The sequence below is a fragment of the Balaenoptera ricei genome, chromosome 20 (assembly GCF_028023285.1).
Source record: "Balaenoptera ricei isolate mBalRic1 chromosome 20, mBalRic1.hap2, whole genome shotgun sequence".
Classification (NCBI taxonomy): Eukaryota; Metazoa; Chordata; class Mammalia; order Artiodactyla; family Balaenopteridae; genus Balaenoptera; species Balaenoptera ricei.
This window is the reverse complement of record NC_082658.1, coordinates 34,830,513-34,855,716: the sequence shown is the minus strand read 5'-3', so window position 1 is coordinate 34,855,716 and position 25,204 is coordinate 34,830,513. Positions and strand designations below refer to the sequence as shown.

Sequence of the window (25,204 nt, the reverse complement as noted above, 5' to 3'; positions counted from 1 at the left end):
AGACCCAACACAGCCAAAAAAAAATGAAAAAATAAAAAAGATTGCTCTGGTTTCTGTTTTAAGAATAGATTGTGTGATGGGGGTGGGGGTGCAGAGGAAGGTGAAGGCTGAAGCAGGGCAACACTCAGGGAGGCCTTGCAATATCCGTCTGATGGTAGCTTGAACTGGGATGTGGAAGTGGAGGTGGTGAGAAGTGGCTGGATGATGAAGTGGCTGGATATATTTTGAAGGTAGAGGTAAAATGGTAGAGGTCAAGCATAATTTCTCAAGGTTTTTGACCTCAGCACCTGAAATAGTGGTCATTTACTGAGTGGGGAAGACAGCAGGAAGAGCAAATCGGGAGACAGGGCTGAAAGAAAGCAAGAGGAGATGTGAAGTGGAAGGTGGAAATGTGAGTTCTGAGTGTAGGGAAGGCATAAGGTCTGGAGACAGCAACTTGTAAGTCGTCAGTCTGAATGGAATTTCAAGATATGAGACCAAAAGACCATGGAGGAATGAATGCCAGACTCCTGGGGTCTCCAATACTGAAAGGCCAGTAGAGGAGGAGGGACCAGCAAAGGGGATGGAGAAGAACTGAGGCAAGAGAAGAACCCAAAGTGAGTGGTGTCTGAAAACCACATGTGCAGAAAGGAGGATGTGACTGACTGTCAGTTGCTATTGATCAGGTAAGATGACTGAGAATTGCAGGACTACATTTAGTAAATCTGGAGGTCTCTGGTGACCTTGACAAGAGCTCTGCCAGTAAAGTGGCTGGAATGAGAACTTGTCTGAAGTCTGTCAGAGGATGGGAGGAAAGAAAGTGGAGACAGCAAATATAAACAGCTCTAAGGGAATTCTGATCCTTAACCATCTTTCTAATGGAAGTGAGACTACACTTGTCTATCTTAAATGATTAAAAAGACAACAAGGAAAAGTCCTAACAAGGGCTGCATCAACACATTATAAAGAAACTTAGCAGAACATGAGAATTAAGGACCAGGAGTTCCTTTTTAGCATGATAATTGCTCATCAGGTGCACTGCCAGGGAAGGCCTTCATTACTTACACTCTCATATGTAGGACTTGAGGCGAGGTTTTGGCTGGTCCTTTGGACAAACCTAGGATAGTGTGATAACACAGCATGATTACCCTACAGTGAGATCACTGATGCAAAAAGATGACTTTCCTGGTCTAAAAACCCAAAACGTTACCTTCAGACTACACAAATGTATTAATTTTATATATCAATAAAAATTACCATTGGTTTTAGTGCCCAGCAGATCATGATGCCCAAATATCAAAGACAGTAAAGATAAAACCCTGTCCCCAGGCAGTGGCAGCCTTGAGACCCTGGAGTGTGCACACTATACCAGTGACAGCAGAGCCTTCAGTCTTTGCATGAGCGTAGCTACCACCCCATCGTTTCCTAAAGGATGAGGGGCAATGCAGAGTAGAGGTTAGGAAGGGGGGACAGTTTGGAGTAAAGTTGGAGTAAACACACTTCACCCTGTCTCTCCCACCAAATGCAACTATAAAACCTGGACAGAATGTGTGGGGCAAATATTTGAGAACTGAAAAGTAAACACTAGTTACAGGCTGATTGGGAAAGAAGACTAGAATTTGAGTATCAGTGAAATGTTGGTGAACTTACCATGTTCTGTCCCTCTGGTATTCCCTAACTGGAATGCAGTGCAGCCTAAAACCCAAGTGGGCAGTGAAGACAGAGCTACAGGAGAAGCCTCTCATTCTCACTCAAGGAGCGACATTAGGGAAATCCTAATGCTCAGAGAGAGTGTGGAAATCCCCCATCCCTTTTTTCCTCTTTGTTCTTTCACACCCCAAACCCTAGGCGATCCCAAGGTGGCTGCAGTGACAGCAGAGGCAACAGGGACCTACAGGGGCTTAAAACTCTGAGTGAGGGGAACCTTCCTCTCTAAGAGGTAGAACTGTGATCCCAAGAGGATATGGCAAACCTCTGTTGTTTCTTTTATCCCTTCTGTCCTGCCATTTGGTGCCCAACACAAGCATAGTCAAGGAAATGCATGGCATAGTAAACCTTCAGCTTTTTGACTGGAGAGCCAAAAAAGGGAGTCCCAGGAAAGCAAAGAACCAGAGAAATCACAAAGAGGGAGGAATTCAGGAAAACAACCTCAAAGTTGTTTATGAAATCCTGGGCTCACACCCTGATCTATGCATCCACGGCTGATCCCAATAAATGCCAAAGATGTTGAGAACTGAACACACAGCCTGCTATCCAGACCTTACATGAATACTGGGTGGCACACATGTGGGACAGATCTCAATAGTACTGCCAAGGCTTTAAAAATTTAACTGACATCGGAACCAAAGCACACAGAAGGCAGGCCGAAACTGTGGTGTAAACCTCATGAGGTTGTTTGCCTACTAATCAAAACATCAACATTCTCAACAGGATTTAGATAAGATGAAGTGTCTCATATCATTAAAAATGTCCAAGATACAATCCAAAATTACCATGCATATGAAGAACAGAAAATTTAAACTTGCAAGAGAAAAGACAATCAACAGTGGTTGATATCTAGAGGACACAGATGCTGAAATTATCTTACAATTTTAAAGCAGCTATTTATACAAATGCTTCAGCAAGGAACTGTGAACACTCTTGGAAAAAAACAGAAAAATAGAGTCTCAGCAAAGAAACACAAGATTATAAAGAAGAGCCAAATGGGAATTTTAGAATTGAAAATTGCAGTAACTGAAATTTTTAAAAAATTACAGGATGAGCTAAACAGCAAAGTGGGGATGACAGAGGAAATAGAGTGAGAAAAGCAATGAACAGAACCCTATGGATCTATGAAACAATGACAACAGACCTAACGTGTGTCATCAAAAGTCCCAGAAGGACGGCAGAAAGTGTGTAGTGCTGAAAAAAATATTTGAAGAAATAAAGGCTTAAAACTTCACAAATTTGGTCAAAGACAAACCCACAGATTCAAGAAGTTCAGTGTAATAGGTTGAGTGGTGGCTCCCAAAGAGTTATGTCTTTGTCCTAATTCCTGGAACCTATGAGTGTCACCTTATTTGGAAAAAGGGTCTTTGCAGATAAAATTAAGGACACTGAGATGATGTTCGAGTGGGCACTAAATTCAATGACAAGTGACCTTAAAAGAGAAAAACGGGAGTGGGGGGAAGGAGGGGCTGAGACACACAGGGGAGAAGGTAATGTGAAGGTGGAGAAAGAAAGTGAAGTGATGTGGCCAAAAAAACAAAGGAGTGCCAACACTCACCAGAATCTGGAAGAGGCAAAGAATGGCTTCTCCTCTGAGAGCCCTGGAGGGAGACCGCCTTGCTTTCTCTCAGACTTCTAGCCTCCAGAACTCTATGAAGATAAGTTCCTGTGGTTTTAAACCCAGCAGTTTGTGGTAATGTTTTTATGGTAGCCACAGGAAATGAATACACTCAGTAAAACCAAAAGACAGCCATGCTCAGACACATCATAATCAAACTGTTCAAAATTAGAAAAAAAGAAAAGTTCTTAAAGCACAGACAGAAAAAAAACAACAACACAGAATCAGTAGGGGAAAAAGAAAATTTGAATGAATGTTAGCTTTCTCATTAGAAGCCATTTAGGCCAGAGGAGACCGGAGCAATGTTTAAAAACTGCTGGAAGAAAAGAACCATCTACCCAGAATCCAATGAGAATATCCTTCAGGAACAAAAATGAAAATGACATACTCACATGAAATAATCTAAGAGACTTTCACTGCCAACAGACCTTCTCTAAAATAATGCTAAAAGAAATTCTTCAGAGAGAAGAGAAATTGTACCAGAATAGAAGGAAAGCAACAGAAATGGTAAATATAATAGACTATTTTTCTCTTCCTGAGTCTCTAAAATTTATTTGAGGGTTGCAAGCAAAAACTACATTATGGAAAAATAATGTAATAATGTGGAAAAATAATCGTATAATAATTATACATTGTCTGGTGGTGGTTTTTTTAATACATAATACATACAATAACTATATATTATTAAAGGGGAGCACTGTATGATAATAAGGTTTCTACATTTCACTTCAAGTGGGAAAATACTGGTTTTAAGTACACTAAAAAAACTGTAATTCCTAGAGCAACCATTCCTCCCCTCCCCATATATACACTACACAAAGATACAAAATCATGATAAAATGGAATATTGAAAACATTCAAATGACCTAAAGTATGAAGGAAAGAGGAAACAGAAAAAAAAACCCACACACACCAAAGGGAACAAATAGAAAGCAAATTACACAATGCTAGACCTAAATCCAAACATATTAAATGTAAATGGTCTAAACATACCAATTAAAGACAGAAATTATTAAAATACATAAAAATGCATGACCCAACCATATGTTATCTATAAGAAACTCACTTCAACTAATTAAGTTAAAAGTAAAAAGGCAGGGCTTCCCTGGTGGCGCAGTGGATAAGAATCTGCCTGCCAATGCAGGGGACACAGGTTCGATCCAGGAAGATCCCACATGCCGCAGAGCAACTAAGCCCATGCGCCACAACTAGTAAGCCTGCACTCTAGAGCCCGCGAGCCACAACTACTGAAGCCCACGTGCCTAGAGCCCGTGGTCCACAACGAAGAGTAGCCCCCGCTTGCCGCAACTAGAGAAAAGCCCACGCACAGCAATGAAGACCCAACGCAGCCAAAAAAAAAAAAAGTGAAAAGGCAGAAGAAGATATACCATGTGAACACTAATCAAAAGAAAGCTAGGGGCTTCCCTGGTGGCGCAGTGGTTGAGAGTCTGCCTGCCAGTGCAGGGGACACGGGTTCGAGCCCTGGTCTGGGAGGATCCCACGTTCCCACGTGCCGCGGAGCAACTGGGCCCGTGAGCCACAGCTACTGAGCCTGAGCGTCTGGAGCTTGTGCTCCGCAACGGGAGAGGCCGTGATAGTGAGAGGCCTGCGCACTGCGATGAGGAGTGGCCCCCACTCACCGCAACTGGAGAAAGCCCTCGCACAGAAACGAAGACCCAACACAGCCAAAAAAATCAATCAATCAATAAATAAATTAAAAAAAAAAAAAAGAAAGCTAGAGTGGCTATATTAATATCAAAGTAAACATGAGGGCAAAGACAATTACAAGGTATAAAGAGGGACATTACATAATTATAAAAGGGTCAATTCACCAAGAAGACAACAATCCTGAATGCAAATGCACTTAAAGACAGAGCTTCAAATACATGAAGCAAATAATTTTACATAAACTTTTCTAGAAATATCACATACTGTATGACTCTATTCAGATGCTATTGTCACAAACTATAATGATAGAGAACAGACTGGTGGCTGCTGGGGGTTGGGGATGGGGGTGTGTGACTATAAAGGAATAATAGCATAAGGGAGTTTTTTGGGATAATGAACCATACTACATTCGGACTGTGGGGGTGGTTACATGAATCTATGTATATATGTTAAAATAAATAGAACTGTACACCAAACAAAAAAAGGGTCAATTTTACCATACAGAAATTTTTAAAATAAAATTAAAGTGCAGAAAGAAAAAAAGAGAGCAGGTATTGAAATCAGATCCACTTGAATTTGAATCCTTTCTGCACTAGTTGGCAGCCTTGGTTTCTTCACTTGTACAGTGAATACTGGGGGTACCTATCTCATAGGCCTGTAGGGAGCCCTAGTAAGTAATTAGTAAGCATTTCTTATTCTTCTTAGCCTATTGCCTGATACTAAGTGGGCTATAAATATGACCTGTGACTTTATCCCATCATCATCATTGCTTTTCAGGGATCCTTTCTGTTATGAATAATTCCATCACTCATTTGTTCTGTGATGATAAATTAAACTGCAAACACAGAGAGGTGGAAAAATCTCAAGACCGTAAGATATTTTGATGGCTGATTTTGCCACTCATATGTAATCTTTGGCATATGATTTAACCCAGATTCATGCCTTAGGTAACTTTAGCGCTTCAATTTCCATCACTAAAAAATTGGACTAGGGCTTCCCTGGTGGCGCAATGGTTGAGAATCTGCCTGCCAATGCAGGGGACACGGGTTCGAGCCCTGGTCTGGGAAGATCCCACATGCCGTGGAGCAACTAGGCCCGTGAGCCACAATTACTGAGCCTGCGCGTCTGGAGCCTGTGCTCCGCAACAAGAGAGGCCGCGATCGTGAGAGGCCCACGCACCGCGATGAAGAGTGGCCCCCACTTGCCGCAACAAGAAAAAGCCCTCGCACAGAAACGAAGACCCAACACAGCCATAAATAAAAAAAAAAAAAAAAAAAAAAAAAAATTGGACTAGTGAACTTTAGCGCTTCAATTTCCATCACTAAAAAACTGACTAGTGATACTTTCACTCATGTATCAATATAAGCTTTTTCTGAAAATCAGAAAAAATAGATACAAAAGACATAGTCTAGAAAACAAAATATAGATGTCACACATTATCTTTTATTCCAGTGAATTCTAAGAACTATTATAATTATTTTGATATCTGGAACTTGGGCAGACAATCCTAACAGGGTTTCTAATGATCAGCCGATCACTGCCTTATGGTTCCCCACAGACATCTTTTAAAACTAAAGATTCTTGCTACTGAATCAGAGTTTCTAGGGGCCAGCAATTTTACTGTTTAATAGTCACTCAAGTGATTTTTATGCACCTTAGAGTATGAGATCCACAAAACTAAGCAGCTATTAGCTAGGATTTGATCTTCGTGTGAGTTTTATACAGACATTTTTTGTAATGGGATTTCATCTTTATGGTCAGTCTTTCCCAACAAGATTTGCAGAATAAAGGAAAACAGAATCAGCTACTGCAGACCACTTGCTTATTTAAGCAATAACCAGTTGCTTATTTACTAAGCAACTTCACTGGAGTTCTGCCTACAACATTTCAACATTTACTTGCATCACAGCAGTCAAGACCAGAGGGAGTCAAGCTAAGGTAATGACCCAACCTGGTGTCAAGAGATAGCCATGTCCCAGCACATGAATCTTTCCTTTCTCTCTTCTTTCCTTACACATTTCTTTTTTTTTGTTTTCCCCAGTTTGATTCTCCTTTCTCTTCTCCTCAGTCTGCCCTCTCCTTTTTAATATAGAAAAGTAACTAAAAAATATCTAAGTCCATTGACATAAAAACACAGCCAAGACATGCTGCTGAGTGAAAAACAAAAGCAAGGTTCAAAACAGTATGCACAGTATGCCGCCCTTTATTTAATAAAGGAGAAAAAAGAATTCATATTCCTATTTACCTAAAGACACTTTGGAAGGATAAATAAGAAACTAACAAAGGGGTTCCCCGGGTGGGAGCAGGTATGACCCAAGGGAGCGCAAGAGGCAGGATGGGGGTGGGATGAGATCAAGTATTGTCCTTGTACATCTTTTTATATTGCTTTGATATCTGCATCATGGAAATGTATTGCCTATTACCTAAAATACATATATTTAAAAGGAAAAAAAAGAATATAATAGGCTTTGATGGAAGGCAAATCTAACTTCTGTTTATTTTTTTGCTGTTTATCTGCTCCATCCTGCCTCTTCTTGACCTTAGGTAACCATGCTTTTTTTAGGTTCTTCTGCATCTTTCTTATGTTTCTCTATGCAAAGAGTGGCAAATATTAGCATATATTATTTCTCACTTGCTTACACAAATTTGAGATAGTATACACACACTACTTTGCACTTTTTCTCATTTAATAATAAATACATTGGTGATTGTCCCTCACATAGAGGGCCTACTTTTTTCTCCAGAAGTATAATAATATATTGTGTAGATGTTTATTTAACCATTCCCCAAACTGAAGGGTACTTGAATTGTTTCTAATTATTAGCTATTGCACAAATACTGTCAAGAATAATCTTGTAAAGACCTTATTTTGCATAAATGAGCATAAATTCCTAGACTGCAAGTTCAAAGGTAAATACATTTATAATTTTAATAGATATTGCCACTTGCCCCTCATAAAAACTGCACAATTTTGTGATAGTATCTGTCTCTCCACAGTTAATAAAGCATGTTAACAAACATGTAGACTACTGCCGATCTGTGAGGTTAAAAAAAAGTCTTATTGCAGTTTAATTTATATTTCTGTAACTGTACGTAAGGCTGAGCATCACTGAGCAAAAATATGTTTCTAAGTCATTTGTATTTCTTTTTTGGTGAACTATCAGTTCATCAGACCTGCTACTTAATCGCTACATGAACTTCTATTCCCTAGGCCTCAGCCTTTTTTCCTATAAAATGGGAATAATGATAACAGCACCGATCCAAGAACTTTTGCAAAGATTAAATGCAATAAATAAAAACAGGTCAGCAAAGTGCCTGCCACATAGCAAGTGCTCTGCAATCTGTGCGGCCGTTTCTGTTCCCCCACTTTGTCATTGTATTTTTCCTACCTCCTGTTACCACTAAAAAAATAAGAGAAAACAGAATTTATGGAAGGCTTGCTATGTACTCAGTGCTATACTAGGAGGTACATACAGCATTGCACAGAATCTTTGTAAGAATCCTAGAAAGTATTCTTAGAAGAGAAATGAAGGCTCACACTGGTTAAGTTTCTCATCCAAGGTCACACAGCTAATAGGAAGCAGTACTGAAATTCTGTATCAGTTATGTATGATTCCTAAGTCTCTACCTTTTCTATTATGTCATGTTTTCTTAAATATGAGGAATCAGAATGAGATGGAATTAGTTCTGGAGTATTACTGACATACTTACAGGGGTGTTTCTGTGTTTTCTGAGGCTAGCAAATCCACCTGTGGATGAAGACTGGGTTTCAAGTTGTTTGTTACAACAGGACTTGGAGAGCTGAAATCTAGAACACAAAATGTACTTATTGCTTGGCTTTAAAACATTTTGTCCATCAGTTCTGTTGAATTTTCCACTGTTTAAAAAAAAAAAACCCACCAAATTAAGAAGATTGAGATAGTTCTGTCACCGTAAAATCGTGGGATTTCCTCAAACAGAAATTCAAAAACATCATTTATGGCAATTGGAAAGAGAGAAATTCCCTGCTGTAAAAAGAGGACGTTGTAAAGGTAGCAAACGTTATTGTGTTGGGTTTTCTAAAATCCCAAGCTGACTCAGAATGGAAGGGATTTTATGTCTTATCCTGTCAAGCACAGAAGTAAAAAGCTATGGCATATATAGAGCTCTACCCTCACCTCTCCAAACTCTCAAGTTCCCATAATCATGAGACACCCCAAACAGAATAATTATTTCCCCCCTGCTCTGAAAATGCCTGATAAAAACTCAAGAAAACTCTTCAATATAATGGACTCCAAACATCCCACTGGTCCAAGCAAGCAGCCAACATTTTAAAAATGGGGTAAGTAATAAGAAAACCACAAATTGAGTGATACTGACTATTCTGATTCTAAAAAATCCTGCTACATAAAAGGAAAACAAACTGATTTTAATTTGGCAGAAAATTCTGGATTTCAGCATTTTTCATCATCTTTATTTGTAATTTACCAAAACTCTTTGGGAAGGATAATAGGAGACAACAAATAAGACAGATAAGGTAGGTAACCCTAAGCCTACAGTGCAACATCATTCATTTACCTTCACAGAAAACCATTAAAGCAACAATTGCTCCCACTTTATAAAGTAGGAAAGTCTCTAAGGTGGGTGGCTAAGAGGTGGCAGAACTGGGATTTCAACTTGGACTTCTCTGACTCAAAAGCTTGTGATGTGCCCTCTACATTTCGCCACCATGAGGCCTCATAATTCCTGATTTTCTCTATATGCATCAAATATTCCCTTTCCTGATGCTGTAGTATGGCAGAGAAACCCAAAGATAATAGCGAGTGGGTTCAGAGTAGGTTTAAGTATTGGCCATGGAGCTGAACAAGCTCTATAAGCAGGCCAGGCGAATTCCTTGAGATACTAAGCCAGTGGGATGAGTTTCAAGGACCTCCTCCCTCAGACACATCCCATTCCTGTAATGGGTGTAACCCAACCATTTGTCAAGAAGTAATTAAATCTCCTGATATAGTTCTCTGATATTCAAACTGACTTCAGTTCTTCTCAGGTTCCATTTAATCAAGAAACCAAGGAGAACCGTTTCTCATCAAGCTCTTCCGCTGGTCTGAAAAGGCCCATGTGCTTATTTACTTAAGTCTGAAAGCTGAGCATTCAGGGTGTTTAGTTCTCCCAAACTGGCCCTATGCATCAGAGGGCTGGGACTCAGGTCAAGGAGATCAGAGGACGGGGCAGAAGGTTCAGTGGAAGTCTGAAAACAAAGCAAACAAAAACACAATTTAGAAAAAACTGTGTCAGGCAGTTTGTCACAGCTTTCTCCCCAGACTTTCCTTTGGAGAAAGGAAGATCTTATTTGGAAGTATCCTGAGAGAGAACTCTCCATTCAATAGACAATGCTAGTACTAATCACATCTCACCACTGACATGGGTCCCTGCTTAATTAGAGAATCTTCTTATGACCTAAGCAATAACTAAATGAGTTATTAAGGCAGATACTCTACACTACTAAAACCAGTCCAAATCATTAACGCATGTCTCCTCTTTTTTAAGACTTGTTTTATATAAGCTTTGCTCCTTGCTGTAGAATTCATAAAATTTTCAATTGTTTATTTTATAACAGTTCTATTTACTTACATTGGCATCTTCCCTCTGGTTCTTATTTTGCTCCAAAATCCTTTGTTGGTTTCGAATGAACCTGTTTGAATTAACAAAATGCAAGTAGTTAAAAGAAAACAGATATGAAAATGCTATAATATTTAACAAAATTATTAATGTGCAAATATTTAGGAATAATCAGCCTCATTCCCAATTCCCAATAAAGTACTTTAATAACTTTTTCCCAGTTTATAAAAGTAATAATGCCATTAAAGAAAACTATGAGAAAATGGACAAATATTACAAATATGAATAATTCCATCATCAAGATATGGTTCCTATTAATATTATGAAGTACTTCCTTCTGGTATTTTTTTCTGTAAGTTAATCTATTTTAAACTTAGTTGAAATTATACTTTACATAATTCTGTATTCTAATTCCATTATGTTCAGATCATTTTTCTAGTTATTCAGAAATACAACTTTTAGTGGTTGCATACTTAACCTAATGAATCACATACATAAATATTCTCCTTATTCTCAAATATTTGAGTTGTTTCTAATTCTGCCAAAATTATCAAAAATGATCATTTTCCATAAAATTCACCTACAATTAACATATTTTCACTGTTTAATCTTCATTTTTATAAGACACTTGACACCTAACAATATTACCTTTTACAACTTTGTTTTAATTTTACATTGTTCGTACACTGTGGGTAAGGGAGGAACAGTTAAATAAATAAATAAGAGAATAGGTTTCAAAGAATAGTGAAGCTGAAGGCAGAAATCCAAGGCACAAGTGTCAGTATTATTATTGAGTAGTTATAAGACGATATATATGATCCTCAATTCTCCATCTACTCAAAGAGAATAGCAGTGTTTGAACCATTTCCTCAAAGTTATTCTCAAGGGCAAGATACAGACAGATAATACAGGTGGACGAATGTGGAAATGCTTTGCAAACTAAAAGTTGCTTTAGAAATACATAGTATTACTATTACGACACATCGATTCCATGAACCTAAACACTTTCAAGTCTAAAAGCTTACACTGAATTAAAACATGGCTTAGGTTTAAGGATTTTCCCCTTTCTAACACACGTGCTGCTTCTTCCATCTACTCATGGTATTGGCTTCTTGCATGCTAGCTAGTTATGTGCAAGGTATGAACAACCTTCACAAATCAAGCCTTGAGTAACAATTTCTGTTTCCTTACTTGCACAACTATTCCCTGGATGTAATGAGTGGAGACTTCTGGGGATTTTGGAATAGGGTGAATGTATTTTGCCTGTGGGATGGATGTGAATCTTTAGGGAACAGAGGGCAGACTGTGGTAAGCATGGTAAGCAGTATGATTCCCCTGCCAAGGTATCCACATCCTAATCAATGGAACAGTGAATATGTTAGGTTAGATGGCATATGGAGTGGATTGCTAGTGAGTGGACTTTAATAGGGAGATTATCCTGGACCACACAGATGAGCCCAGTGTAATCACAAAGGTCCTTAAATGTGGACGAGGGAGGCAAAAGAAGGATGCGAGAGGGATACGATGTGAGAAGGACCCAACCAGACAACGTTGGCTTTGAAGATGGAGGAAAGGGGTCAGGAGCCTAGGAAAGTGGCATAAGTTGCACAAGTTAAGGAAAAGATTTTCCTCTAGAGCCTCCAAAAAGGAACGCAGCCCTGGTTCAAAGCTGAATCAGAAAAAGCTGTTCACAGAAATAATCCAATCTCCTGATATTGAGACCAGATAAACACACATTCCCCCTTGGAGGAAGCTTTTAGTAAGTGGTCTTATGGTTTGTAATAGAATTCTCCAAAATGAAAACCATGAGTCAGCACTCTACTGAAAACCATATGGTTTTCCTTAGATATCTTCCCATTTACAAAGATTTATACCAACCCCCCCCCCAAAAAAAAAACCAAACAAACAACAAAAAACAAAAAAAACAAAAAAAACCGAAGGGCAAGGTTTGCTTAGGGCTAAGGGAACATGGTCACAGGGCTCACATCCCTCCCTTGGTGCCCTGTCGCCTCTTCACAGAACGGCCACTCTCCCTGACAGTGAGACAGTGAGGGAAAGAACTTATTTCGCAGCTGTGGGTTTTGCTTCCCTGATTCTCTTGGTTCATTCACGATGAGTGGGGAAAAAAGTCTAGACAATAAATTAAAAGGCTCACTGGGACAAGAAGAGGAGGAGGACAAGAAATTAATATTTAATGTGCTAGCACCCAGCTAGGTGCTTTAATATACATTATGGCATTTAATTCTTAGAAACAAACAAATAAAATAAACAAACCCTCTCCAAATAGGTAGTATTATCCTCTTTAATAAATAGGAAAAAACCCAAATCTTAAAAAAGTTAAGCAATTTGTCCAAAATCATCAGCAAGATTTGAATCCGGACCTGTTCACCTCCTTCCCTTATGTCACACTGGTCCCATTCTTCATCTGTTGGTGGGAAATATGGCCACTAATTCCAGGGAATTCTCAACAGAAATGGTTCCCCTAAGGGTGTCTTGAAATGTCACTGTAACTCGGAGGAAAACCTCTGATATTTAGCAGGTAGGGGTCACATAAGGGAAAACTGCCCTACCCAAAATGCCAATACAACTCCTATTTGAAACAAGCATCTAGAAAAAGTTGGGGGAATCTCAGAGACTCCAGAATTTCTATGCTAGGAAGGCCTAGGTATAGGTTTGGAAAGAGACCAGGAGACTTGCCTAAAGCTATGTTTGTATATAGCACTTTTCATTAAGACTGAGGAGAAAGCCACCTGTCAATCGAAGCATGCTGCCGGTCTTTGGGGCCGGGTTCTAGGTGCCGGCTCTCTCCCCAGGCCTGTTGTACCTTCCCATACCTTCACAACCGTATGTGCTCTAACCTGCTCCTGGTTTAGTCAACTCCTCCTCATCCCATAGTTCCCAGCTTAAATGGTACTTCCTCATAGAAGCCTTCCTGTCCTTTTTCTGACCTGGATTAGGTCTGGCTGTTATTCTCACCAAATAGACCTCCTATTCACTGCATTTATTTCACTTTCCAAGTGTGTATATTTATATATTTGATTGAAGGTGTTTTCCTGACTATAGGCTTGACTATAGATTACAATAGATTATAAGACTATTACTTTGATGTATGAATAAATGACTTGGAAACAACTTAAATGCCTAATAAGTGAACTGTGAGAGAAACATGGACCATTATGCAGCTATTAAAAAAAATGGTTTATGGCTTCCCTGGTGGCACAGCGGTTGAGAATCTGCCTGCTAATGCAGGGGACACGGGTTCGAGCCCTGATCTGGGAAGATCCCACATGCCGTGGAGCAACTAGGCCCGTGAGCTACAACTACTGAGCCTGCGTGTCTGGAGCCTGTGCTCCACAACAAGAGAGGCCGCAATAGTGAAGAGGTCCGCGCACCGCGATGAAGAGTGGCCCCCGCTTGCCGCAACTAGAGAAAGCCCTCACACAGAAACGAAGACCCAACACAGCCAAAAATAAATATAAAAATAAATAACTAAATAGAATTTATTAAAAATAATAATAATAATAATAATGGTTTAGCCAAAGCATTTAAGAACATAGGATACAAAAATACTGGTTTTAGAGCAAAGAAAATCAAGGGAGAAACAAAAGTATATGTTCTTTATATGATCACGACTATAAAAAAGTTTAGAAAAAAACTAAAATGTTAGAAACAAAATTATGAGTACAGTCGACCCCCGTATCCACAGGTTCTGTATCTGTGGGTTCCGCATCTGAGGATTCAACCAACCTCAGATTGAAAATATTCGAAAAAGAAAAATTCCAGAAAGTTCTAAAAAGGAAACTTGAATTTGCCATGAACCAGCATCTGTTTACATAGCATTTACATTTACTAGGTATTATAAGTAATCTAGAGATGATTTAAAGTGTACAGGAGGATGTGCATAGGTTATATGCAAATACTACACTATTTTACATAAAGGGCTTGAGCATCTGTGGATTTTGGTATCCTTGGGGGGGTTCCTGGAAACAATCCCCTACAGAGATCAGGGGATGACTGTATTTAAAATTTTTGCCTTCATACTTTTCTGAACAGAATTTAGAAAAAAAATCTGTGTTCATATACAGATCAGCCTCACTGGCTACTCTGGTTTTGTGTAGACTATTTTCTCCATATAAATATCCTCCTCTCCTCTCTTTACCATTTCCATGTTGTTCTCCACCTCAAATTTAGGGTAAACCTCACTTTCACTACGACGCTTCGTTTTATGGCATTGGTCTATTTGAGAGCTTACGATGTGCTCAGTGCGGACAACATTCCGTGATTAAGATCCAGGCCCTGCTCCCAGGGCAGTTCGTGAGCATTGCTTACACTGCCCATGAATGCCCCTCACACTGCTCAGGGACACGCTCCTTCCTGCAAGCCATATCACACACTCCCAGAAGAGCAGGACCAGGACTCCCTATCTTGGGAGGAAGGCGGCCGTGCCCAGAACTTGTTCCTGATCTTTCTGAGTGCTCACCTGCAGGCACTCTAAGAACCCTGAGTACCTGGAGGTTAAACTAGCACTGGAGGAGGGTCGGAGACGGTGTGCCACTGCTCACCTCTCATATCCAAGGATGGCGTTATTCAAATCCTCGTTCACCTGAATTAGCTCAACAGTGACATCTTCATTCTCCACCACCACGAGCAGGTCCATGATCCTCTCCTGCATCTCCCGACCTGTCTTATGAAGTTTCTGTCAAAGAAGGAGAGAGATTTCTTCTTCCATGCTAAAAAAACAACTGATTTGCCCATCTGTATACTACTGTGACCACCCCCACACTGAGTCACCTGTGGGAGATTACCAAAGTATTTAACTGTGGGCAGCTCATCCTTTCTCTATGAAGGATATCGGAACAATATTTTCCTCTAAAAATCAAAATAGGCATTGTAAGGACAAGAATGTACATTGCATGTAATGCTGGACTAGAAATCATAAGTGGTGTACAGGAATTCTAGGTTTACTACTTATTAGCTGTGCTGTGTTAGGAAAAAAAAAAATCACTTGTTTTCTAAATCTGTTTACTCACTTGACAAGTGAAAACTATACTACTTGACACATCTACCTCAAGGAGTGACAGAAAATCAAATGAGATGTGTACAATGAGGAACTATATAACTATAAAGCACTACAGAAAACATAAAATGCTATTGTTGTTATTTGTGGTAATAGAAGAAAGAAGTAGTTAAAATGCAATTATAGCAGTATAATTTTCTTATTATGTTTTACTTAAACATGTAACGTTTATAGTTACAACATCACATTCCAAGGTAAACTGAAGCAGGATTAAAAAACTAGTCATCAACGCCATTTTTATTTGGACTGCCTGGAATCACTGTATTACACAAGACTCCACTCCCCAAACCAGCTTTTTCTCATAAGCATCAGAGGCACCTACAGCTGACCTACTGATTCAGAATTGCCTAGGCTGAGAGTTTGGGAATTTACATTTTTTAACAAGCATCTCAAAGTGTTTCTTATGTACACTGATATTTGAGAACTGCTATCTTACAGCTTACTTTCTCTTAGGCACACCTCCAGTAAGCCTGAGGAGCATAAAACTGGTATTAATATTCCTTCAAACCCACTCTGGCTAGAATTTGTCCATGTAATAATACATTAACATCAGGCAAGAACACAGGGAAGCTCCCCTTTCAAAATGAAAGCAGCAGAACTTGCTAAATCATAGCACTATTACATTATCTGATCTTTTCCCTCAAGAAAGACAGACCTAAAAAAAAAAAAAAGACACACCTGCTGAAAAACTTACACTTCACAAAACCATTTAGAATCTCAAACAATCTATCACAAGATTTCCAACAGGAAATCTCTAAATAAATAAATCAAACCACTACTAGCTGGCATTTAGACTCAGAGATAAAGGCTACCATACCTCCACAAAATCTTAACAAAAGTATTTAGAAGACAGAAGAAAAGGGAAAGGAAAAAAAAAAAGTGAGACAGACAGATGACAGACTCTAGGTTTTCATACTCGCATTGTGCAACCAGAAAAACTGTCCCGGTTCCTAATGATGTGGTCACTATCTGCAGCAGTTGGCAAACTTTTTCTTAAAGGTCCAGATATTAAATATTTTCTGCTTTGCAGGCCACAAAGCCTGTGTTGCAACTACCCAACTCTGCCATGGTGAAAGTAACCACAGACAATATGTAAACAAATGGGTGTGGCCATATCCTAGTAAAACGAAGTCAGGTAGTTGCTAAATTTGAGTCACTTATGATCCCCTGGTAGAGCACAAAGAGAAAAGACTTTAGACTCAGTGGACCAAAGGTCTCTCCCATCTACATACCTGATACGGCATTTGGCTAAAACTTAGCCTCAGTTTACTTTTTTATCTATAAAACAAGGATAACAACCATCTTATAGGGTTGTTGTTAGAATAGAAAATGATGCAGTTGAAACCCACGTATGGCATACAGGGTAGTCAATGAATGTATTATGGTTGCCTAAGGAGGTGTCACTAGCAGCTTAACTAGCAAACTAATATTATACATTCCTGGGACTTCCCTGGTGGTCCAGTGGGTAAGACTCTGCGCTCCCAATGCAGGGGGCCTGGGTTCGATCCCTGGTCACGGAACTAGATCCGGCATGCATGCCACAACTAAGAAGTCTGCATGTCGCAACTAAGACCCGGTACAGCCTAAATAAATAAATAATTTTTTTTTTTTTTAAAAAAGGAAAAAACTAAGAAGCATTTGGTTATAACCCCATGATGAACGAGAACTTTGCCTCTGTTCTGCGTTAGTGTACAGGCTAGAACAATGTCAAGATCAAGGAAATACAATGGCTGTTAGATGCCTGTGACAAAAATGTAGAAAGTAATTTGAAATGAATTTGCAGCCAACACCAACAGCCCCCGGTCACATGAAGACTGTCCCTTTGCCCTCTCAAGAGACAGATGGAATGGAAACATGAAAGAAGCACCACATTTCTCAGCAGGTTTGCAAAACAGAATTTGAAAAACCTCTTCAAAAGCCAGCCCACTCTGATCTTTGCAATTGATATCTGTCTCAGAGGAGGGCCAAGCCACCTGGAAACAGCACAGATCAAGTACCATGGACCAAAAGGATGGGTCAGAAGTTCACCACAGCAGGCACCTGCAGGGCTGTGGATGTGGGGAGCAAGGGGGCACGAGTTAAAATACGGAGGAACAGCTGCTGGTGCATATGCCCATCACAGAGGCCCTGGAATCGCCTCCCTTTACACCATATCAAAGCCCAGGCAGGCTTCTGAGCTAAAGTGATTCTAACAATCAATTCAAAAGTCTTTGGAGCAAAACAAAAAGGAGCTCATTAAGAGCTTCCTCTTCTGACATCCAGATGGCTCCCACTCTTTCGCAGAGCATTCAGGAATTGAGGAAGAAGATTCTTCCACACTTTCAACTTCAACTGCAATTGTCCCACATTCACCAACACAGGGCAACTCAATCAAAGGAAAAACAAAAGTATCTGAACATATCCCTTGAAAAAGTAATAACAGGAAGAAATGTGTTTGCTTAACAGCCTTCTCTGGAAATAATACGTCTGGCACTACTGCTATTACACATCTCCTCTCTCCCAGGACCTCCTACCAAGATAGCAAGAGACCCCGAGAACGTCCCTATATACTCAAAACCAAAACTGCCCCCACTCACCCTGAAACCAAACATTCCTCAGCATAACTTGCTCATACAGTTTCTTCTTTCTTTTACAGGCCTCTGTTGAATGAATGACAAGTTACCTGTTAACATAATCCTCCAGAAAATCATTAACTTCCAACTCTTTTTCCCAACTAAATATTGTAAACATCTTCAGTAACTCCTTAGCCCTTCTTTTGCCCTCAATCATTAATTCTTCAACAGAGAATCAATCTATTCAATTTAACAGACATTTGATAAGCTCACTCAGTGCACAAAACATATACTCTAAATGTGCATAGTTGTATGGATTTAAAAGTAGAGGTCTTGGTTACTGCCTTCAAGTTGCTTCCACTCTAGCTCAGGAGCTAATATATACCCACATGAACAGACAATAGGTTAGCCACCTATGCTAGAAAGTCAGTCCTGGGTTCAAAATGAGAAACAAGTGCTATACTGGATAGAACGCATTGAAAGTCCCTTCCACTCTTAACACCTTACAAGTCTCCGAATGGGAAAGACAGTAAGAGCGGTCAGGGCAGATGACTTTTTATTTTACTCTCAGGTTTTTTTTCTCAACTGGTTACCAATTATTCTCACAGGACCAAATTTTAGATTCACATGATTTGAAACGTCTCTAATAAGTTAGAGTAAGGCTTTTTCTAGTTGTGCTTTCAAAATTGGAGCTCACTTTATTCTACAGAAGACTAAAACATTCTCTTCTTTCATTGTCCTACTGCGTCTAGGCAAAAACAAGACTAAAATGGGTGGTGAGCCACTCAAGGTAAGAGTAAGGTGATTCAGAGACAAGTACACAACGCCTAGAAAGCAAATGCAAGAACGTGCAGCAACATTTCATTACTGTGACCAGAACAGATACTTTTAACTCATCGCAACACTCATTAGACTAGATGTGGCCTCAGAATCTTCGCACACCACTCTGGCAAGCTAAAAGAAATCCTGTCTCTGCCCCTAATGAAGTTCAAAGTCCAGGAGCAACACAGTGGTTGGGAAAGGTGTCTTTCACCAAAATAGTTTTATTGCCTAAGAATCTAACAAAGAGAAAGGAGCTCTGAGAATAAGGAGGGCTTCGGGATCTAACCGCTCGGCACAGATCGGAGGAACAGACAGGGGATTCCAAATAAGTATACCAGATTTCAGACAGAAGGAAACAGACAACGCATTTCAAATACACAGAACAGCTGCCAGAAGGTATGCGCCAACAGACAAAACAGGAAATGCTTTTAATGTTAACAAACTGCATATAAGACTGTGATCACTGGTAAAGTATATGTACAAGAAGAGCCGAGAAATTTTTGAGCGGAGACTTTTCCTACCGGTTGCACACCTTTCTTTTGCCTTCCAGATCCACCATCCATACTCTCTACCCTGCTGTGTGCCCTGGGGGCTGGCCTGTAGCGGGCATACCACCAGGTCCCCTGCCCTCTAGCTTTTGACTGGGTTCAACCCACAGGATGCACAGGGAGGAAATGGGAGGGCGAAGGAGAGTGAGGTCTGGATATTTATTATCTTCATTCTTTCCACCAAAGGCACCACTACTCTCAAGGCTGCCTTCCTCATATTCTGCCCACTGAGTTCTGGCAAAAGTTTCTTCTTGCCTATTTATGCCTAGGGGTATTAGCTAATAGGCCAGGGTAACAAACTTGCTCCTGTGGTTTCTCTGAACCCTGTGGTATCTCACTAAATAAACAGTACCTTGATTAAATTCTTTTCAAATTACCCAAATGGAGCATGCCATCTGTTTCACTGATAAGCCCTAAAAGGCATGAAAACAGAGCAATTTAAATAGTATGATACCAACACAGGGATAGACAAACAGATCAAACCAAGAGGACAGCCTCTGGAAAGACATCCTTGCATTAGAATATAGAATATGATACAAGAGGTATTTGAAATCAGTGGAGAAGGTATAAATTGTTACTAAATGTTATTTGGACAACCAGCCATATAACTGAAAAAGATAAATGAAGGGAAAATCTCTAACTGATACCAAGGATAAAGATTTTATTTTTTAAATTAATTAATTAATTTTGGCTGCATTGGGTCTTCGTTGCTGCGCACTGGCTTTCTCTAGTTGGCAGCGAGTGGGGGCTACTCTTCGTCGCGGTGCGCAGGCTTCTCATTGAAGTGGCTTCTCTTGTTGCGGAGCACAGGATCTAGGCACACGGGCTTCAGTAGCTGTGGCACGCGGGCTCAGTAGTTGTAGCTTGCAGCCTCTAGAGCACAGGCTCAGTAGTTGTGGCACACGGGCTTAGTTGCTCCACGGCATGTGGGAACTTCCCGGACCAGGGATCGAACCCGTGTCCCCTGCATTGGCAAGCAGATTCTTAACTGCTGTGCCATCAGGGAAGTCCCAAGATTTTAATTTTAAACCACATAAAATCAAGGGAAAAATCCATTAATTTATTAAAGATATTTTTGTTGAATGATTACATTGTGCAGCACTGCTCTGGGAGCGGAACCTGAGCAGTAAACAGGACAAGCCGGTGAAGCATCCATTCTAGAAGGCAATGACAGCTGCACAAACATGCAGGAAAAGCATCAGTGTGCTGGGCAGAGAATGAAAAGGGGGTGAAAAAGAAAGTGCTGACTTTAGACTGGGGAGCCAGTGAAGACCCCTCCGAGGAGGTAACATATTAAGTTGGAATGATGAGAAAAAGCTGGCCATTAGAAGACAGGGGAAGCATGAGAGTCAAGGGTGAAACAGCTCCCCGACAAGAACGAACTCAGTGTGTCCAGGGAATAGGAAGGTGGTCGCTGTGGCTGGACTGAGGACACATGCGCTATGGAAGGAAAGGTGGGCAGGAGCAGACTGGGAGAGGTTTTGTGGCCAGAGTAAGAAAGTTGGGTTTTATTCCAAGTGTAATGGGAAGCCACTGGAGGGTTTCCAGCAAGGAACAACATGATCTGGTCTCCCTTTTAGAAAGCTATAGAGATGCTCAATATCATTAGTCATTAGGGAAACGCAAATCAAAACTATAGTGAGATACCACTTCACACCTACTACGTAGCTAAAAAAACTCCAGAAAACCACAAGTGTTGGCAAGGAAGTGGAGAAATTGAAACCCTGTGTGTTGCTGGTGGGAATGTAAAATGGTGCAGCCACTGTGGAAAAAAGTTTGGCAGTTCCTCAGAAAGTTAAACATAGAGTTTCTATATGACCTAGTGATGCGACTCTGAGGTATATACTCAAAAGACCATAGGTATGCAAACAAAAACTTATACATGAATGTTCACAGCAGCTATTCACAATAGCCAAAAGGTAGAAACAACTCAAATGTCCATCAACTAATAAGTAAATAAATAAATAAAATATAGTATACCCATATAATGGAATACTGGGCCATAAAATGTGCTACAGCATGGTTGAAACTTGAAAACATTATAGTAAGTGAAAGAATCATATTTTATGATTCCATTTATATGAAATATTCAGAATAGGTAAATGAATACACAGAAAGAGAAAGCAGATAGCTGGTTGCCTGAGACTGGGCAAAGACAGGAAGGGGGAGAGACTGCTTAATGGGTATAGGGTTTCCTTTGGGGATGATGAAAATGTTTTGGAACTAAATAGAGGAAATGGCTACACTGTGAACATGAATTCCACTAAATTGTACACTTTAAACTGTAAACTTTAAAATGATTAATTTTATGTTTTAACATAAAATTTAATGTTTATGTTTTAAAATGTTTTAACATTTTTATTAATGTTACGTGAATTTTACCTCAATTAAAGAAAAAAAAGCTATATAGTTCTTGATTTTCAACACAGCACTGTACTCAATATCCTGAAAATATTTTTGACAACAAAATACCTAAAAATATTGGATACAATTTAAAAATATTTTAATGTGCATGCCTAAACTTTCAAGGAAGCATAAGAAGTCCTCAAAGGCTAAATCCAAATAGGATCCAAAGATATGAGAGGCAATAAAGGCACAAGGGCCCGAAAGGCACCCATCTGTCAATCTCTAATAACCCTGAGAGGCAGGAGACAAAGCCTGGGGCCCGAACAAGGTACTGAGATGCAGCTGGGACATCTGAATGGCTACGACCTATATACGAAATAAGAAATATACATATTGATCTTTGCCCCCCAGTGCTGACAGAGTTCCTAAATCCCTTGGAACTTCCCAGGTGATAGGAGCATCTTTTGTTCTGATGAGGCAACTCTTGATGGGCTCCTGGATGGGGGCTGGTCAACAGAAAGACTAAAACATGATTAGAAGCTTGGAACTTTTAGCCCTATCCTCCATCCTCCAAGTATGGAAGGGAGGCTGGAGATGAGAGTTAATTGATCATGCCCACTTGATGAAGCCTCCATAAAAATCCATAAACTTTGGGGTTCAGAGGGCTTCCAGTTGGTGAACATACCCATGTGCTGGGACGGGGGTGCACCTCAACTCCACAGGGACAGAAGCTTCAGTGTTTGGGACCCTTCTAGACCTCACCCTTTGTACCTCTTCACCTGGCTTTTCATCTGCATCCTTTGCAACATCCTTTATAACAAACCAGTAAATATAAGTAATTGTCTCCTTGAGTTCTGTGAGCCATTCACACAAATTATCAAACCTGAGGAGAGGGTTGTGGGAACCCCCGGTTTATAGCCTGTTGGTCAGAAGTATGGGAGACTTAAACTTGCAAAGGGCATCTGAAGTGGGGCAGCCTTGTGGGACCGAGCCCTTAACCTGTGGGATCTGATGCTAACTCTGGGTACTTAATGTCAGAATTGAATTTAATTTTAAGACACCCAGCTGGCATCAGAGAATCAGTCAGTGTGGGCAAAAAAACCCATACATTTGGTGTCAGAAGTGCTGGTTGTGAGTAGTACAAAAAACAAAGTTTTCCTTTTGTTATATAAGTTAAAAAGTTAGAAAAAGCAGCTCAGCCCCACAAAGGAAAATGGCAAGGAGAAGGAGAAGCCTCACCTTTGGAGGGAGAGAAGGAAACTACGTATTCTTCCTGAGAATTCTAACAGCCTTTCTGCATTACCATCTCTAGGGATGAGACCCTCTGCCTTCAAAGTTTAAAAACCCTAGTGAGTGTTTTTCTTTTTTCTTCTGACTGCTGAGGTCCCATGTTCTCTTGGAAACCACAAGTTATTTGAAGTCCTTTTTCTCTGGTCTTATTAGTGACACTGGAAGTTCCCTGCTCCTGGAGGTACAGTGCTGGGACAGCAGAAGACAGACTCATGTCCATGTGAGTGCCTAAGGCCCATCCAATCTTACTCTGATTCTGAGGTTACTATAGGCTTCTTCTGAGGAAAGTCACAGTGTAAGGGTCTCTTTCTCCTGGGGCTGTGTGTACCTCAGTTGGCTGATCCCACCTACATTACTGGACTCTGAATATTCTCACTCTTCTGGTCCCCTGATAGTCTGTCTAGGCTCTCCTGTAATCCTTGGAATTTAGTCTTATTTTCATATTTTGTCTGTCATTTCAAAGGGGTTTGGGGAAGAGGAGGTAAATTATTTTAACAAGCTAAAAGAAAAAAAGTGGTTATTAGCTAGTTTGGGGAAAAAACAGTGTCTGTTTCACAACTATCACAGTGGATTTCAGATACTTTTAGTACTTCTTTACAGATAAACTCTGTATGCCCTGTAATGCTTCGGGGCCCTCAATGCCTCCCACCTTGCCCACTACCCCAACTCTGATAACCCCCCACCAGGCTCATGCTGAAGCCTCCAAAAGCCCCTGCGGTTACATGGGGAAGCTAGGCAGGAAGCCAGCGTTATCTGGGGGCCCTAACTCCACTAATCTGTAGATTTTACACCAGGACCAGGGGTCCCCAACCCCCAGGCCACAGACTGGTACCGGTCTGTGGCCTGTTAGGATCTGGGCCGCACAGCAGGAGGTGAGCAGCGGGCAAATGAGCGAAGCTTCATCTGTATTTACAGCTGCTCCCCATCGCTCACAACCCATCGCTCGTGTTACTGCCTGAGCTCCGCCTCCTGTCAGATCAGTGGCGGCATTAGATTCTCATAGGAGTGCGAACCCTACTGTGAACTGCGCATGCGAGGGATCTAGGTTGCCCACTCTGTATGAGAATCTAATGCCTGATGATCTGAGGTGTAGCTGAGGCAGTGATGCTAGCGCAGGTGAGTGGCTGCAAATACAGATTATCATTAGCAGAGAGGTTTGGCTGCACAGAGACCATAATAAATCAATTGCTTGCAGAATCATATCAAAACCCTATCAGTGAGTGGCAAGTGAAAACAAGCTCAGGGCTCCCACTGATTCTGCATTATGGTGAGTTGTATAATTATTTCATTATATATTACAATGTAATAATAATAGAAATAAAGTGCACAATAAATGTAACGTGCTTGAATCATCCCGAAACCATCCCCCCACCAGCCCCAGTCCCTGGAAAAATTGCCTTCCATGAAACCGGTCCCTGGTGCCAAAAACATTGGAGACCGCTGGTTTACACAGTTGTGAGAAAACCTCTGAAAAAGTACAAACTAAAGAATTACTTTATTTCTCCATAGTCTATCTTTGCTGGTTTCATTTTTAGATTCCATCACATTATTTTAGATTGACCATAGTGGGACAGCATATTGTGATAGAAGAAATATATATTTGGTCCTCATCCCCAGTTCCTAGCACAGAGCTTCTAAAACCCTGGGAATTTCCAGAGCAGTAGGATGAGAGAAGCATCTTTTGTTATTGATAAGAAGCCCCTTTCAACCAAGCCTGAGTTTATGCTAATGAGGTGATTCTTGGAGGATGGGGGCTGGCTGCCAGAGGAACCAACCTTGTGATTAGAAGGTTGAAACTTGCAACCTCCAGGAAGGGGAGAGGGACTGGGGGTTGAGTCAATCACCAATGGCCAATGATTAAATAAATCATGCCTCTGTAATGGAATCTCTATAAAACCCTAAACTACTGGATTCAGAGAGCTTCTAGGTGGTGAACACATTCAGATGCTGGGAAGGTGGTGAACTCCAACTCCACAGGGACAGAAGCTCCTGTGCTTGG

The 25,204-nt window shown here is 40.5% G+C and overlaps 1 protein-coding gene across 3 annotated transcripts in view; it reads right to left on the bottom strand.

Moving 5' to 3' along the window:
* The window catches only part of TOM1L1 (target of myb1 like 1 membrane trafficking protein), a 54,050-nt gene that overhangs the window by 6,416 nt on the left and 22,430 nt on the right, over positions 1-25,204 (bottom strand). For 2 of the 3 annotated variants that reach the window (XM_059908305.1, XM_059908304.1), the window contains exons 8-12: positions 15,133-15,266; positions 10,583-10,643; positions 10,082-10,199; positions 8,684-8,780; positions 1,045-1,096 (exon numbers count right to left, since the gene is read on the bottom strand). In XM_059908305.1, coding sequence (XP_059764288.1) covers positions 1,045-1,096; positions 8,684-8,780; positions 10,082-10,199; positions 10,583-10,643; positions 15,133-15,266 — 462 coding nt within the window. The remainder of the gene's footprint in view (positions 1-1,044; positions 1,097-8,683; positions 8,781-10,081; positions 10,200-10,582; positions 10,644-15,132; positions 15,267-25,204) is intronic. The other variant, XR_009499688.1, reaches the window with a different exon arrangement.